Genomic DNA, 17,957 nt, shown 5'->3' on the forward strand with positions numbered 1-17,957 from the left:
CCTGTTGGCTGCAACTTGCAAGACATCCAAATGAATGAATGAATGGAGGCTGTGTCATGTCTCAGGCTCCATCAATTTTGGTTCCCGCAAATTAACTCAGGCAGGCAGTGTGTGCGTACATTCAGATGCAGCACACAGTAACAGGAACAGCCACCCATCAAGAGATTGACAGCTGAAGGAGCAGCCATCTTTCATTTGGTTTCAGTTTTATGTTTGGGAAGGAAGACAACAACAACAAACAAGGCCATATGTACGGTTTACTGAAAACTGGAGAAACATGTTCTCGACGACGCTTATATCATTTTTTTTCTGACGGTTGCAGTTCCGGTAAATACTCAACAGACGCCTCGCACAAGACACGCACACGACACAACACAACACCTTGTACCAAAACTATATACTCTCCGAAGAGCGCCTGCAGGAGAGTCAGGGGGGGGCGAGCCTCTCAGGGTGGTGCTATCATTGCGGATGTCGACAAGCAGGGTACGATGAGGATGGATGGTGGGTGCGACGCCCTTCGCTACTTGCTTGCGATGACCGATGACGATGACGGTGCCGATGCCGATGCGGTTTGAGTGCAGGTTGCGACCTTCATTCAAGTCTGAACGAGAAAACGCGGGAGGTGGTGCTCCAGGATGGCCAGCAGCTCGCTTTGCTGGGTGCCCCTGTCCACTTGCCGGCCCTCCAGCCTGCCTGCAGCCTCCACGAGCTGCCCTCTTAGCCTCTGCGGCAGAAGCCGCCCACCTGACCCGACGCACTCCCTGTACAGTGGCAGGTAGGCCATGGCGATCACCAGCTGAAGCGGGAGCTGTCTCAGGACGACCGGCGACTCACCCCTTTGCATTATCCTTGTAATGTTGACAAAGTGCTCTTGCGAAGACGCGAATCCCTTGTTGAAGGCTTCCTCTGACCACTGCTCGAGCATGAACAGCCTAAGCTTCGCATCTACAGCCTCATCAGCGCATCTTGCTATGCTGTCTGCTACAGCATATGTGGCGGCTGGGTCATTGAGGAAGTCCGACCGGAGAAGAAAATCCACACCTAGGAGGGAACCTGTGCTCCTCTCGCCAGCAGCCTTCACAATCTCGATGCTGAGTGGGGCAAGAACAAGTTGGGGGACTAGAGGCAGGAGATAGGCAGCAACTTCAACCTGGCTACTAGAGGTGGCAGCAGTAAGGGCCAGGCAAAGCTCCATGTCCCGACAGCCACGGTTCACAAACCATTCCACAACTTGAAAGCATCCACGCTCAGCTGCCCGCATTAAAGGGCCAAGGAAGGCGACAGTATTACCTTCCTCAACTAAGCACCCCATGGTTTCGAGTTTTCCGTAGTGGGCAGCAAAACCAAGGGCTAGATCCACATCAATGTCCAAGCTGTTCCTTTGAGCAATCTGAACAAAAGTGAAAACATTAAATACGTTAAATGCTGCCAATGATTGACGATACATTTGTGCCTCGAGAAAAAGAAAATTCTCTCATATGTCAGAAAGCACAAGATAAATAGGAAAACCTTCTTAAAAAGATATATATAGCTTCTAATTACGGCGTTCAAAATTTTATATACACTTTTAGAGGAAAGTGTTAATCATAAATATATTTTTAGAGGATTCTTACATATAATAGAGAAGGGAAGGAAGAAAATGATTTAATTGATATCCACAAGCGCCGCTAAATTAATATCACCACCTGCCATATTTGAAAAATGGCCTAACAATTATAAAATTTACTCTAATTTAAATAAACAAATGATAAATTTACTACCTTCATTCCAAACATACAACTCATATTTTAGGTGGGGCATGGATTAAGTTGACCATATATTAAGATGAGCAAATGTCCATGTTATCCTTGTTGTAAGCACCATTGAAATGGGGGAGAGATAGTAAAAGGAGAGTACGAGGAAAACAATATGCCTTAGAAAGGAAACTGAGGGAGTATGCAAAGCTTTGCTCATTTTTGCCTCATGCCTTATGCATAGTGAACCTACATAGCTTTCTTAATCTGGCCTGAATAGCGATGCAATACAGAAATGAGTTGCAAAAATAATCAATGTCTCCGTTTGTGCTAGCTACCTAAATAGTGTATCATACTTTCCAGGTCAAACTCTGTAATATCTTCCACCATTCTAATACGATTGATCATCCATGCAAGTAAAAGTATATAATTAGTTATTTTTTCTATATAATGGGAAGATTCACCATCTTCAATTAATATTTCAAATATTCACTTTAATCTCTTCAAAGCACTAACTCAACTTAGTTAAACAAAAAATTATGAGGCTCAGGTAAGCACGAGCTATTCCACCTAAATTGTCATGATGAACACAGAACACCACATGAAGTAGGTTTCATTACAGATCTGGATGAAACCGTTATCACTCATCAATAAGCAGTCTATAAACTGATTCATGAGAATAATTATATGGTCTACACACAATTTTTAAAGGTTCAGTCGTTTAGGTGCATGTATATTCACAATGCATTGTGCATGAAGACTGAAGCAGTTTACGCCAAATACATTCAAAGATGATGGCAAAGTTCCACAAGAAAGGTCTAATTCCCAGTCAAAAGAAAAGGTCCAGTTACTAGCAGAGGAAATAAGGTAAGCCAGAAATGTTTCAGACTTTCCATATACATGTATACAATGGGACTACTGTGTGCGCCTACATTATCTGCTTTTTGATCTCCTGAAGTAAGATGCACAACTGTGTGCACCTACATTATCTGCTCAACAGGTGTCATTAACCTAAATTGTCTCACTATGCTTTATGATCTCCTGAAGTAAGATGCACATGAGGACGATAATCTGTCATTACCTGAAGTAAGACGCGGACGAGTTCAGTGCTTCCATAGCGTGCAGCTTCAAGAAAGCATTGGTTCACATTGTCTGCGCCACCCTCTACCAACAAATCTAACAGACCTTGTATAGCAGCTGCCGAGATCCCTGCTGCCCATCCTTGGTCAAAGGTGCTTGAGAACAGTGTAAGAGGAAAGCATGCAGCATCGAAGGCCTCAGTGAAATCTTTCCCGGTAAGATCATTATCAGCAATATCCAGAAATGTCTTGAAAGCAGATAGCTGAAGCTGAACCTCAATGATTGTGCCATGGTTTCCTTTGCCCCTACTCTCCCGCACACGAGCATGTAATCCAATGCACTTCAGAGCCCATTCTGTGAACTTATGTACCTTTGCACTTGCCTCTGCCTTCAATACCTCATCGCCATGAGATTCTTGGAGGCGTTCATGCAACCTAAGAATTATTCAAAGGCGTCACAATAGTACACTATATAAGGTGTAAAGATGAATTGGAATTATCGAATTCGACACAACTAATACAATTGCAAAGCATGCGATTCAAGACAAGCTGTAACGATCAAATCCATGAATTGGAATTATCGAATTCGACACAAGTAATACAATTGCAAAGCATGTGATTCAAGACAAACTGTAACGATCATAAACCATTTTGGACAGACTTACTTTTGACCCATGAAGCTCACGGCATCGGCGAGGCTGGTCGTCCGCCCCCTGCATGCCGACACACACGATGCCAGGAACGACGTCCGGAGCGCGGCACGTGTGAAATCATTCGCACCCGCCGACACAATCCTCTTGATCAAGGCGACGATGGCATACAGCTCCTCCTTGTCGCTCAAGAACCAAATGGCATCGACCGCCACGCAGAGCACATCATTGAGTCCCTGTGCATCAGCTGTGGCCAGCAAGCCATCGGCGCACTCCCAATCATGAGCGCTCACGGCATGCTGGAACAACCGGTTGAGCTCGAGCCGGTCTTGCCTTGAGAGCTTCCTCTCCTGCTGCCTGCCGGGCTCTGGCTCTCCACTCCCAAGCTCAAGGTCCAGCTCATCCCCAAAGTCGGTGCTGACTGATCTCGGCTCTTTGGCCACAGGAACATTGGAGGTCATGGAATCTCTGGGGGTCAAGGGGCACTCCTTGGAGCTGCCATTGCTGCCATCCACCTCGCCGCTCTCAGCAACAGCAGGCTCGTCCATGTCCATCGCGGAGGAAGGCAGTGGGTCCTCCAGCTTCAGGTTCTTGCTCTCCACCTCCATGTCCTTGGATCCAATCTACTCCCAAATCAACAGAGCACTTTCCAATTGGAACTCAAAGAGAAATGGAATAATTCATGAGAATTTCGATTCAGAGTGACCTCTCACCTCCAAATTCATCTTGCCCTCCACGTCCATCTCCTGCCTAATGCCCTCGATCCAACCTGCAAAATGGAAACAGGCGCGCAATTACGCAGACGAATCGAGGGGAAAAAGAAGAAACAGCTGAGGCCAACAGAGCGAATCCAACTCACCTTGAGAAAGGAAACCGAAGAGAGGAGTCGGCCGAACGGATTGGACGAAGCAGCAGCGGACGCTCACAGAATCAACCACCTACAGGAACACAAATCGGAATCGGGTGAGCGAAAGGAGGCGCGGCTGGCGCCGGGCATCGGATCCCCGGCGAGCGAACGCCTCGGAAAGCAAGAGAACGAAAAAAACAAATCGAGAGCAGGCGGCGCGGGTCCTCACCGGAGATCGACGGCCAAAGCGGAGATCTTTATTTTTGATTTTCGGTTCTTAGGGCGGGTAATCAATCAATCAGCCGGAGGACGAACGGGGAGGGAACGAGGATTTGCGGGGGTGATGGTGGTAATAATAGTATGCGGCCGGAGGTGGTGACGAGCTGCTGATGAACGAGGCGGGGGGGAGGAGCCTCGCTCGCGAGAAGCCCCTGCGACTACGGAGCCCTCCTCCTCCTCTGAGAGGGGGAAGAAGAAATACGCTCGCCTCTCTCCCTCTCTCTCTCTCTCTCTCTTTCTCTCTCTCCTCGCCTCGCCTCGCCTCTCTCTCTCTCTCTAGCAACTTTTTTTAGGGGTGCTGGATTCGCCTCCGCTGCGTTTCTCGGCTATTTAAATCTTTTAAAAAGGGAAAACCCCAACTGAAAAGCGGGGGTGGTGCCACTTTACGCATTATTGAAACATGGTTTTATTAGAGGGGAACAAAGCCACTGCTGGCAGTACAAAATTTGTTGCTACGCACGGGGTAATTTTGCTGTTTCACCCCCCGTCCACTGACATGTGACCCTTTTTTACACATTTTACACAAAGCTTGGCCAAAGGTTTTGAGCTCGTTGCGGATGGTTTTTGTGTTGAAAGGCATGTTTGTTGTGATGATGAATCGCAATTTCTCGCTTCGACCACCTAATTGGTTTGAGCCATTTTTCAGAGATGATAATGAGGGGGTAGCTGTCGGATTGATAGTTATTTGCGCAGATCGTATGTTCGGGTTCGATTTTTGTTCAAATAAATGAGAGGAGAAATTCGCATTTACACCCTTATTTGCGTATCTGCAAATTTATGTATGTACCTATAAAATTATGTCGTTATACCTTTCTTTATATAAGTGCATAACTTGTTGTGCTAGCTAGGAGTAAAATATCTTGAAAGAAAAACTAGGAGCAAAATCCTTTTTAGCACAGTATAAACATAGATGTTCACAGACATGCACATACACTCACACCTACGAAAGCATGCATGCCCTATAAGCACCTAAGAAAGCATGTGTGTATGTGTACCTAGTGTTCTGAGAATTAAAACATGATAGCTAATTATTATTTTTGTTATCACAAGCAAAAAGAAATAAAGGTCACATTTATATATTTATATAATTTGCATATAATATCAACGACCCATCTAACAAATCTACATGTGCACACTTTGATTTTTATTTAGAACACGAATTATAACGTACACGCACACACTCACACCATCATACACACAACCCTACAGAAGTCCGGAGTTGAGTTTGGGATCTTGAAAATTAACGAAAGTCACCTTCTATTGAAAGTATAATCCACATAATGAGACACTAAAGCGTCAAACTTGGAGTTTGATCCCTTTGTGTGCTTGAGGTGCCACCACACTCTTAACTTCAACCATTGTTTCTCATGCACACTTTAATATTATGGGTAAATTATACGAATCCCATAAAGTATTTATCTTCTGATCCACCTTAAATATGGCATAAAAATGAAGTGGTAATCATGTGATATGATGTTTCCTTCCATCAATTTGTGCTTGGTCTCCTTTGGCAATTAAGGTGATGGGTTAGAATATATGGTGGAAAATATATAAATAATACACACTAGTAGTACTTGGGAGGAGACGTTTTCATGCTTTATTTCACTCTCATCAGCTCACGAAAGTGAGAGTCGTCTTCCATCAGAGGCCACCACCAAACACACGTCCCTCTCAACCTGGGACCCACCGTTTTCATTAGGTACCTTTGGAGCCCACTCCAATAATTACAATGCCTCTTTCAGAGCATCATCGTCTATGGCCAACCACAATATGGCCCCGCCTATGTTTGTTCAGAGCATGTTTAAGTATTTTTGTAGGGCGGAAAATTATTTTCTACCCCGTATAAGAATAACTAGTTAGGCGTATAAAACATAGAGTATCTTTTCACGGGTAAAAACATATAGAGTATCATGGTGACAAATGTCTAGCCCGTTGTACAAGTGGAATTCATATTTTTACTTTTGTACTACTACCCATGATTTGATTTTTAATCTTTCTTTTGCTACTAGGAAACCAAACCATAGATTGTTGCTACAAATACGGAACTAGATTAGTGGAGGTGACGTTCTCGTCGATAGCGATGCGTATATGGTGACTTCGTCAATCTCAAAAGACCCGCCGACTCACTCTCTCATAGGTGCTCTGGGGTGAGTGTATATGTGCAAATATCAGCTTCTACATGTATTGTGATTCTAAAAAGAAGCTACGTATAGCAAGTTTTTACTCAGATGGATTAATGAATAATTATAGTGCCCTTGCAAAAATGTAACCAATAGTATCCATTACAAGCGTACAGGCCCTTCAAGAAAGATTAATATGTATATGCTTTACTAAAAAATGGTACTCCCTCCGTCCCATAATGTAAGACGTTTTTTGACACTAGCTAGTGTGAAAAAAACGTCCTATATTATGAGACAGAGGGAGTATTTATCATCAATGATAAAAAGTACTTTTTCCGCTTCTGCGGCAGTTGGGATATTGGGTATGTTTGAGTCCAGTTACATGGTGTTAGTGTTGTTCCTTATTCATGCAACACATTCATTTTTGTTAACTAGTACTCTTAGTGTAAAAAAAACGTTCTTATATTATGGGACGGAGGAAGTACTATACATGTCTTATATTTTGGGACACATGAGTACAATTTTAGTAAACTAGTTGTGCAACATCTTTGATATCAGCTATCTGGAATATTGGGAAGAGACTCAACGTCAATATTTTCATGAATGAATTTGATGACATCTCATTTGTGCTCTGATGCATCTATGATCACATTGTTACCAAAATGCTTCACGAAAAGCTCTCCCTCGATTTTGGGGTGTCCTTTTTTTTCTTCGCTTGATTGGAATGTATAGTTTTTCTTCTCGTGTATTACCTATGTTTCTGAATATTTAGAAACGGAGGGTATACTATTTATTAAAGTTTTGTGTTGTTCTTTTTTTCTTTGGTTCTTCTATTATTAAATTTGGTACAGATGGCTCTGTTGTAAATGGTTTAGACTGGCTAAAGCTATTTTTTGTCAAGAGTATGCAAATTTTGTACCATATTTTTATAGAAGGGATTTTTTATTACAAGAAACCTAACGAGATGCAAACATCATCGTCGGTGCACCTACTCCAAGGAACTAACTAAGCTACTCTCTCACGAAATGTTGTAAACCTCCTACTCCATTCCGTGCGGCTCTCCAATCCTAAAGCTCATCTAAAATTTTGTTAGCTAAAACTCTCTAAAGCTATGTTTTAGAGAGAGCAAATAAGCCTAATTGTGCGATAGCAATGGACATTGTGAATTTGTGTTGCCTCTTATTAGATCGTAATCCCTCTATAAAGAAATATAAGATCATTTAGATCACTATAATATGATGATTAAAGATGAATATATCAGCAGGTTTCTTGCAAAAAAAAAAGGATTAAAAGTTACTTCAAAATCATGGCGAAACAAGTTGGTTGCCTTTAGGCCACTTGCCTGGTTCAAAAAAAAAGTGGGAAATGCTTGAATTTTGTGACGGCATGCAGCAGCAAGTTGGGCAACACAAGAACCGGGCCACAACATATACGAGGAGGGAGCGCAATGCAGTGCGGGGGGCAGCTGCACACGGGCGCCGCAGAGAATTCCAGCTTTTGGTCTGCGTCACAGGTGCAAATTATGCACTTGCTACGGCCAAATCTTATTTGGTTTTCATACTCCCACTATTTATTGTAGATGCTTATGCTTACACGTACGCAGGGAGACTGCACCCCGCTGATTCACTCCCTGTGTATGTGCGCGCGGTGGAGCCAACACTGCTTGACGCCAAGGCAGTATTAAGCGTCACTCACGAAGGAGAATCATGTAGGACCACCTAAGTTGAGGCATTTTCTTTTAGAAAACTTTCGATCTATTTTCATCTTCAATCATGGCAGTACAATGAACATCAGAAATAATAAAAATTACATCCAAATTTGTAGACCGTCTAGCGACGACTACAAGCACTGAAGCGAGTCAAAGGCACGCCGCCGTTGTCTGTGTCAAAACCGACGGATCTCGGGTAGGGGGGTTCTGAACTGTACTTATAAGGCTAATGGTAACAGAAGGCGGGGGACACAATGTTTACCTAGGTTCGGGCCCTCTCTATGGAGGTAATACCGGACGTGGAGTTTCTACACCCAGGAGCAAATGCTCCTGGTGTGAACAGTAAAATAAAAAAATCCAAAAAAATGTCAAAAAATTCTGAATTTTTTTGTGGCATACTTATACATTTTGGAGCTCTGGTTTTGTTTTTTTCGGCACGACTTCCACGAATGTGATTTCGTGATGAAAATTTTCATGCACAAGAAACACTTGTGAAAGTATGTCACAAAAAAATTCAGAATTTTTTGATTTTTTTTCTTTCTTTTTTTTGATTTTACTGTTCACACCAGAAGCATTTGCTCCTGGGTGTAGAATGGTACTTTCGGGTAATACCCTACTTCCTGCTTGATTGATTTTGATGAATATGAGTATTACAAGAGTTGACTACCACGAGATCGTAATGGCTAAACCCTAGAAGCTAGCCTATAATTATGATTGTTGCCTGTCCTACGGACTAAACCCTCCGGTTTATATAGACACCGGAGGGGGCTAGGGTTACACAGAGTCGGTTACAGGGAAAGGAATCTTCATATCCGAATCGCCAAGCTTGCCTTTCACGCAAAGTAGAGTCCCATCCGGACACGGGATAAAGTCTTTATCTTGTATCTTCATAGCCCAACAATCCGGCCCATGCATATAGTCCGGCTGTCCGAGGACCCCTTAATCCAGGACTCCCTCAGTAGCCCCTGAAACGGGCCTCAATGACGATGAGTCTGGCATGCAGATTGTCTTCGGCATTGCAAGGCGGGTTCCTTCTCCGAATACTTCAAAGTAGATTTTGAACACAAGAATCGTGTCCGGCTCTGCAAAACAAATACCACACACAACCATAGAGAGTATAGTATTTTCACGAGTCCAATCCGCTGACAATTTTTGCAACACAACATTACGTCATCGTCCGACCATTATTTCCAATCGTTTTTCCAGCCTGCTACTCCACGCTTCGCGAGGCGGTTTTATTGGCATGTCTTGTCGAAGCAGAGATCGTGTCCCCCTATTTCGGAATTCTCATCAACACGGGCATGGGTAACTCAACCGTCCCGTTGGTATGATTCCTTGGGAATAGGCATGTTTTAAGGCCACGTAGGGGACGTTTGATATTCGTCGTCTTTATAAGGAGGCCAAGACCTGTCTCTTTCCTCCCACGCTAATCCTCTCTTCCTCCCACCTCAAGTTCCAACACCCAAGGTTTAATCCAGTCGCTTTGAACCTCAGGCCATGTCCGGATCCAACTTTCAAGGCCGGTGGGCGGCCTCTTCTGTCACAGAGGAGGATATCACGAAGCTCAGGGAGGCGAGGTATTTGACCGTGAAAATCCTTCACAGGCTTCCTGCTCAAGGGCAGGTTATCCCTACTCCTAGACCCAATGAGAGGGTTGTATTTATTTCTCACTTCCTCCGAGGGCTAGGTTTTGCTATTCATCCCTTCGTTCGAGGGCTCATGTTTTACTACGGACTAGATTTCCATGATCTAGCTCTTGACTCCTTCCTTCACATCTCGTCGTTCATTATCGTGTGTGAGGCCTTCCTCCGTGTTTCCCACACTTCGGCTTGTGGCTCTAGACCTTCAATGTGAAGCCGAAGATAGTTGATGGGAGACACGCGAAGTGCGGAGGTGCTATAGTAAGCAAATTTGCCGATATTTCTTGGCCAAAGGGTTCCTCCACCTAAACTTCTGACCTATGGCAACGGGAGTGGTTTTATATCACGGAACCCCCTGGTAAAAAGTGGGCCGCTACACCCGCCTTTCGATCCGGCCCTCCGCCACAGCTTGCATCGTGGATCAACAAGGGGCTGGACTGGGGATTGCTTAATGAAGTGCAGATACTGCAAAGCCGCATTCGGGACCTCATTGAGAAGGACATTGGTCTCATCAAGGTAATCCAAGTAATGTTAGTCCGTCGGGTCCTGCCATGCCAGCGATGACCTCTCCGCATGTGGGAGTTTAATCCGGAAGGCCGCGAACCATTCAACACTTCTTCGGCACGACGCTCGAAGGGATGTATAAATTATTCTTCGGATCACGAAAAAAGTGTCCGGACACCATAGAGGATGCAGGCCTCGACTGCAACCACCCGGATACCCCGGTAAGCACTCAGCTCCCGAACATATTTTAGTTAAGTTTCCCATAACAATATTCTGAGAAACCCATACTCGGCCAGGGCTGGATAAAGAAGGCGGAGAGGATCAGGTGTTCGGCCTCTCTTCCCGAAGACTCAGTGGATCCGGTGTTAACTAGGATGCTAGCTCAGGCACCTTATCAAGTGCCATTGAGGGAAGACAAGGAGAGGAGTGGGAAGGTCCAGAGTGGCCTCCATACCGGAGGTGCGTCACACACCGCATCCGGGGAAACTGGAACTCCCGTGTTGGAGGATGAATGTGAAGGAAAATTTGACATCCCCTCCCCCCACGGGAAGAAAAGGGCCGCCCCCGAATTCTTGAAAGTAGAGGCTTTCAAGCGAGGGAAGAAATCCCTGTCATGGGGCCCCGATTCGGGAGGCAATGTTGCCACGCAGTGCCCACGTGGGGTCCGGCCTCTAGCTGAATCATAAGTGAACAAAGGTGTATATAAGCATACCCCGTTCTTTTCCTAGTTGTGAGGGTAATATTTGTAACGCATGTTTTGCAGGTCGGCCTGTAGCCTCCCTCAACAATCTTTGTCCTCGGGGGATCTTCTTCCGGAGATGATGGAGAGCGAAATGCCTCCTCATACTTCCCCGCCCCATAGGGAGGATGACCCCGATGTGTCATCCCAGAGGATCTCTCCCGATCCGCAAAGGAGGACTAGGCCAGAAGGTGACACTACGGCCGCCCAGGGTCCGGGGTGTTCGGCTCCTAGAGAGACCAACAATAAAAACTCTAGACTATCCGATATACAACCGGATATATTGACGGGCCTTCTGCGGCAAGTGCCTATCTCAGAGAAACATCGTACCTTGATGGGTATGGTGATTGAGAGAGTTACGTCCGTGAAAAGCGGATTGAATGAACCTTTTATGAGCCTGCTAAGAGGCTTCAAGGTACGTAATGTAACATTTTTAATTGTGTTGTAACCGCAAAGCGCGCTGTGTATAGATAGTAGCCCCTGAGACTCTGGTTGCCATCCAAACAGAGGCAATCAGAGGATCAAAAAAGATATATAAGCTCAGGAAATAATTTTACCAATTGACACACAGGCTGCTTCAGCCCTGGCGACTGCCCAGGCTACAGAGGTTGCCGAACTGAAGCAGCAACTTGATGTGGCAGATGATGACATCACACTCGTGAACAAGCGGCTCGACGAGGTGCAAGGTATGTCTTTTGGGCGGTCAGAAAGTATAAATAGGAGCATGATGCTGAAAATTGTAATATGCTTAACTGCAGATGGTGCTGCCGCCATGGAGACCCTTCAGGCTGAGCTTGCCCGAGCCAAGGAGCAAGCTAGGATGAGTAATGCGGCTGCCGAAAAGGCAGCTGGTGAATTAAAAGCCGAACAGGCTGCTCGTCGCTAAAGCGAGGAGAAAATATCCAACATGGCGCTTGAGCTAAAGGATGCCGCTAGCCGATATGAACTTCTCGAGAAAGAGAGCCAAGTAAAAACGGCTGACCTTGAGAAGGTCTTACAAGCGGCGAAAGAGGCCCGGTCCGAGTCTAGAGCGGCTCGGGAGGAGATCCGACAAGCTGGGAAGATCGCGGCTGGGAAGCCCTTCCTGTTGTGAACTAAGTTCGGCGATCCGAAGTATGCCCTGCTTGATCGAATGTGGAGTTCTCCGGACGCATATTTGGACTTTGTCGAAGAGTGCTTCTGGTGCAACGCGGTTTTTCCAAGCCCAAGAAGGCCATGAAGCAGAAAAACTTTTCTGGTCACAGTTTAGCATGCCAAAGCGTCCGCTGCTGCTAAACGAACAGATGGCCAAATGGGCCGAGCTCCACAGGATATCCGGACTTGCCATGAAGCCTGTCGTGGACCTGTTGTGGCCTGGGGAACCAAGTCCGAATAGTTATTTTGATCTGGTGCAATGACTTGTTCATGCGGTGTCGCATATCGACGCTGTCAAGCGGCCAATGTGCATAGAAGGTGCGCAGATGGCACTCGCCCGCGTCAAGACGTACTAGGCAAAGATGAAGGCCGGCGATGTTGCAACAAGGGGTCCACCCGAGGGCCAGGACACGCCTGAGCATCATTTTGAAGAAGTCTTAGAGGGTGCTCGCTTGATAGAGGGTCAATGCTCGAAAGATATTATGTTCGAGTAAAATGTATCCAGACTGTAATGACGATATTATGGTATATTTAAGGCTATGTCTTATACTTATATATACAATCTGAAAGGTTGCAGTCGTCGGCTTCAGCCCCCTCGCATATAACGCGGGGGTGTTCGGAAAAACACTAGATCACAATTGACCCAACATCTTGGCCCGTTAAGGAGGTGTTAGTGCGGCGAACTAGGCAATCGGAATGTAGATCTTTAACACTTTCACTTAGCCATAGGAGTTTGACGGTGGGGCTACTATATAGCCCGTGGTATGCCCGCGGTTATCCGAATACGGTGCATTTACATACGTGCCCGGGAAGACGGTCCTTCGTTAATGCGGAGGAATTACGAAGATTCCGCTGAGTCATCGAGTGATTGACCAGCTCCCGCCTTATCATGACAGTCACTTTTCAGCTTTCTCTACTGAGGTGCTCATCCGGATGAACCAGGGCACAATCGCAGTAGTTCTCCCTTTACCACCTTAGCCGATAGAGCGGAACGTAAGGTAGCAAGCACAGGAGTCGGGCAAACCCAACTATTGACCAAAGACATGATTCAGAGCTGATGCATATAAGGCCAAACTCGCGACGCCGAACACTCCCAAAGGTATTCAGACTTTTCAACATATACCGGGCTGAATACAGCCCCTGGTAATGAACCCTAGATTCAAGGCACGTGTGGCAATCCGGCATGAGGAACGAGCGCCTGTGGTGAGAGCATAAATCTCGAAACACAATACGGGATGCTTCTATAACATCCATTTTAGTACGGCGAACCGTAAGTTCACAGATAATGCTGATATCTTTCTTGGACATTTTACATGCCAGGAAAGTGTGAAACAACAAGAGATAATAGTAAAAAAGGTTTACACCTTAATCTAAAAAGAAACCTTAGAACGGGGCCCTGCTGCACGTCTGCGCCTTTGTCTCTGTTGTGAAGTGTCCTTGAAGGGTATATCATGATGGCCATCTGTAAAAAAAAGAAAAAACCAGGTAAAAGAATCTGGTGTGGCCGTGAGTAAAGTTGGTTTGTTTTAATGAACCATGAAATATAGCTTCTTGAGTCCGAATAGGGTCGAGCCGAACTATGGACCTTTTGCATGCAGTGTGCCCCCGGCGCCACCCGGGAATTTTGAGTGTATATTTATGTATATGTGGCACATGTGATGTCTCCTTATGGGGCGGTCGATGGGGGCATGGCTGCTAAACAAGCTCAGGTTTATCTGAGCTATCGCACTGAGGTGTGCGGCGAACACGTTTAGCTGTGTCCGCGGTCTTGAAGACCAATGAGATGCTCGGCTTGAATAGGCCGCTTCGTGCTTCAGCTACTAGAGCTGCCGCGTATTCTTCTATATGAAGAGAGCTCTCCATATTTCCGCTGACCGTGATGACGCCACGTGGTCCAGGCATCTTGAGTTTGAGATAAGTGTAGTGCGGGACTGCATTAAAACGGGCGAAGGCCGTTCTTCCGAGTAGTGCATGATAGCCACTTCGGAACGGAGCAATGTCGAAGACTAGCTCTTCGCTTTGAAAGTTATCGGGAGAGCCGAATACAACATCCAATGTTAGAGAGTCCGTGCAGCGGGCTTCTACGCCCGATATAACTCCTTTAAAGGTAGTGCTACTTGGCTTGATTCTTGACGGGTCTATCCCCATCTACGGACAGTGTCCTGATATATCAGATTGAGACTACTGCCACCGTCCATGAGGACTCGGGTGAGGTGGTATCCATCGATTATTGGGTCGAGCACTAAGGCAGCCGAACCCCCGTGATGGATACTAGTCGAATGATCCCTGCGATCAAAGGTGATCGGACAGGCCGACCATGGGTTAAATTTGGGGGCGACTGGCTCGACAGCATATACATCTCGGAGTGCGCATTTGTGCTCCTTCTTTGGGATATGAGTGACATAAATCATGTTCACTGTTTTGATCTCCGGTGGAAATTTCTTCTGTCCCTCGTGTTTGGCTGGCGAGATTCGTCCTCGTCTTCACTTTGCGGACCCTTCCCTTTGTTTTCTGCGTTGAGCTTGTCGGCCTGCTTGAAGACTCAACATTCTCTGTTGGTATGATTAGCTGGTTTATCAGGGGTGCCGTGAATCTGGCAGGGCCTGTCTAGAATTTTATCTAGGCTGGATGGACCATCTATGTTGCCTTTAAATGTCTTTTTCCGTTGACCGGGTCTAGAGCCCTTGAATCTAGCATTTACCGCTGTATTGTCTGGGCTTTCTTCATTGTTTCGACGTTTATTTTTATTGCGCCATGGCTTTCCATTGCCATCCCTGACCTCGGATGTGCCAGGATCACTGGTGCTACTACGAGCCAACCAGTTGTCCTTACCCGCGCAAAAGCGGGTCATGAGTGTAGTTAGGGCTGCCATTGTCCTTGGCTTTTCCTGGCCGAGGTGTCTGGCTAGCCATTCATCCCGGACACTGTGTTTGAAAGCCGCTAAGGCTTCGGCGTCCAGACAGTCGACAATTTGGTTCTTCTTAGTAAGAAACCGGTTCCAAAGCTTACGGGCCGACTTTCCGGGTTGTTGGGTTATGAGGCTTAGATCGTCTGCATCTGGAGGTCGGACATAGATCCCTTGAAAATTGGCCTGGAAAGCGTCCTCAAGTTCTTCCCAGCTTCCAATGGAATTTTCGGGGAGGCTTTTCAGCCAGTGCTGAGCTGGTCCTTTTAGCTTGAGGGGTAAGTATTTGATGGCGTGGAGATCATCTCTGCGAGCCATGTGGATGTGAAGCATAAAGTCTTCTATCCAGACCGTAGGGTCTGTCGTTCCGTCGTATGCCTCGATATTTACGGGTTTAAACCCTTCAGGAATTTCGTGATCTAGCACCTCATTGATGAAGCACAGGGGGTGTGCGGCACCCCTGTATTTGGCTGTGTCGTGGCATGGGTCCGACGGTTGTAATGTTCGGTGTTGGTTCCAAACTGGTGAGTGACCGGCATATTTGGTTTGATAGCCATGATCCTGTGTAGGAGCACATTCCCTGGATCCATAGATGGACCTGGTTCTGCCAGCCTTTTTGTCCAGGTCTTCACGTAGGTCGTGTTTCTGGTCCTAGGTCGCAACCTCCCTTCCTTTGCGGGGCGGGGGTGCGGGTTTGTGTACGGCGTTGTTGGCCGCTTTGTCTTGACCACGAGGTGGTCGGTCTGGTTTGTCGGCCGTATTGTTTTTTGGCGGTATGGGCGCAATAGCCTCGTCGTCAAATTTGGGCAGTAGTTTACGTTTAGGATAGCTCTTTGTTTGGCAATTACCGCTGTATTTTTCCTCAGTGTCGAGCACTTTGTTCCATCTATCATTGAGCGTATCTTATGCGGCTTTAAGCCGTTGTTTCTGCTTCTTCAAGCTCCTTGCGGTGGCAATAAGTCTCTGGTGGAGGCGCTCTTGTTCCAAGGGTTTTTCCGGGACGATAAATGTATCGTCACCCAGACTGATCTCCTCTTTGGAGATAGGTTGATAATTGGTATCTTCGGCATCGCCGTGATCGGACAGCGGCCCCGGACTGTGTTTGCCGTCTCCTTGCTCATCCTGCTCCATTGCTGGATCTGTGGGGTCTTCATTGTCTTCGGCGTTGTCCAGAGTGTTATTTTCTCTTGTGCCGGTATCGCTGTTTTTGCCATGGCATGGTTTAGAGTGGCGCTGCTGATGTTGGCGCTTCGGCTCCTTCTTAGGAGGTTTATCCTCAACTGGATCATTTTTGTCATCGCCATTGTCTTCTTTGGGTGTATCCACCATGTATATGTCGTATGAGGAGATGGCTGCCCAGCGCCCTGTGGGCGGTGGTTCCTGTTCTTCTCCGGCATCATCATCCATACCGTCGATGTCTTCAGAGTCGAAATCAAGCATGTCGGTCAAGTCGTCGATAGTGGCTATCAAGTGGGTGGTGGGTAGGTAACGAAGTTCTTCGTCGTCCACTTCCCACTCAAGTCGGACATAGTTCGGCCAAGAATCTCCTGACAAGGAGAGGAATTTCAATGAGTTTAACACATCACCTAGGGGTGTGTGTTGGAAGATGTCCGCAGAGCTGAACTCCAAGATCGGCACCCAGTCAGATTCATGGGTGCAGATACACGCGGTTCGGAGCCTATGGCCAGAGACGAGTCCGAGGTTCCGATGACACAGGCCTCGTTGGAGGTCAGATATGTGTTTGGCTCTAGCGCCGTTGAGTCTGCGGTTTTTGTGGAGGGGTTCAGCCTCTCGTCCTCGGATGGCGCGATCTTCTCTGGATCTAAGGCCAGAGCGGTTACAGGCGCTATCTCATGAGCACGGTCCGATGACAGATTTAGGTCATGTTCATCGTGGCGGCAGGGTGCGGCTGTAATGGGCTCAAATCCGTCAAAGATAAAGTCTCCGCAGACGTCGGCGGTGTAGTTCAAGCTTCCAAACCTGACCTGATGGCCAGGGGCATAGCCGTCGATCTACTCCAAACGGCCAAGCGAGTTGGGCCGCAGTGCGAAGCCGCCGAATACGAAGATCTGTCCGGGGAGGAAAATCTCCCCCTGGATTGCGTTGTTGTAGATGATTGAAGGAGCCATCAAGCCTTATGGTGACGATGCAGTGGAACTCTCAATGAAAGCACCAATGTCGGTGTCAAAACCGGCGGATCTCGGGTAGGGGGTCCCGAACTGTGCGTCTAAGGCTAATGGTAACAGGAGGCGGGGGACACAATGTTTACCCAGGTTTGGGCCCTCTCTATGGAGGTAATACCCTACTTCCTACTTGATTTATCTTAATGAATATGAGTATTACAAGAGTTGATCTACCACGAGATCGTAATGGCTAAACCCTAGAAGCTAGCCTATGATTATGATTGTTGTCTGTCCTACGGACTAAACCCTCCGGTTTATATAGACACCGGAGGGGTATAGGGTTACTCAGAGTCGGTTACAGGGAAATGAATCTTCATATCCGAATCGCCAAGTTTGCCTTCCACGCAAAGGAGAGTCCCATCCGGACACGGGACGAAGTCTTGTATCTTGTATCTTCATAGCCCAACAGTTCGGCCCATGCATATAGTCCGGTTGT

General features: G+C 46.6%; 1 protein-coding gene across 1 annotated transcript; it reads right to left on the bottom strand.

Moving 5' to 3' along the window:
- Positions 1 to 230: 230 nt before the first annotated feature.
- LOC119295186 (ankyrin repeat protein SKIP35-like) lies at positions 231 to 4,855 on the bottom strand. Its single transcript, XM_037573541.1, has 6 exons — positions 4,539 to 4,855; positions 4,322 to 4,400; positions 4,176 to 4,231; positions 3,478 to 4,085; positions 2,815 to 3,247; positions 231 to 1,390 (listed from the first exon to the last, which is right to left on the bottom strand). The coding sequence occupies exons 3-6, from the start codon at positions 4,203 to 4,205 to the stop codon at positions 596 to 598; spliced, it is 1,866 nt and encodes a 621-aa protein (XP_037429438.1). The 5' UTR covers positions 4,206 to 4,231; positions 4,322 to 4,400; positions 4,539 to 4,855; the 3' UTR covers positions 231 to 595.
- Positions 4,856 to 17,957: the final 13,102 nt, after the last annotated feature.

Source organism: Triticum dicoccoides, chromosome 4B (assembly GCF_002162155.2).
Source record: "Triticum dicoccoides isolate Atlit2015 ecotype Zavitan chromosome 4B, WEW_v2.0, whole genome shotgun sequence".
Taxonomy (NCBI): domain Eukaryota; kingdom Viridiplantae; phylum Streptophyta; class Magnoliopsida; order Poales; family Poaceae; genus Triticum; species Triticum dicoccoides.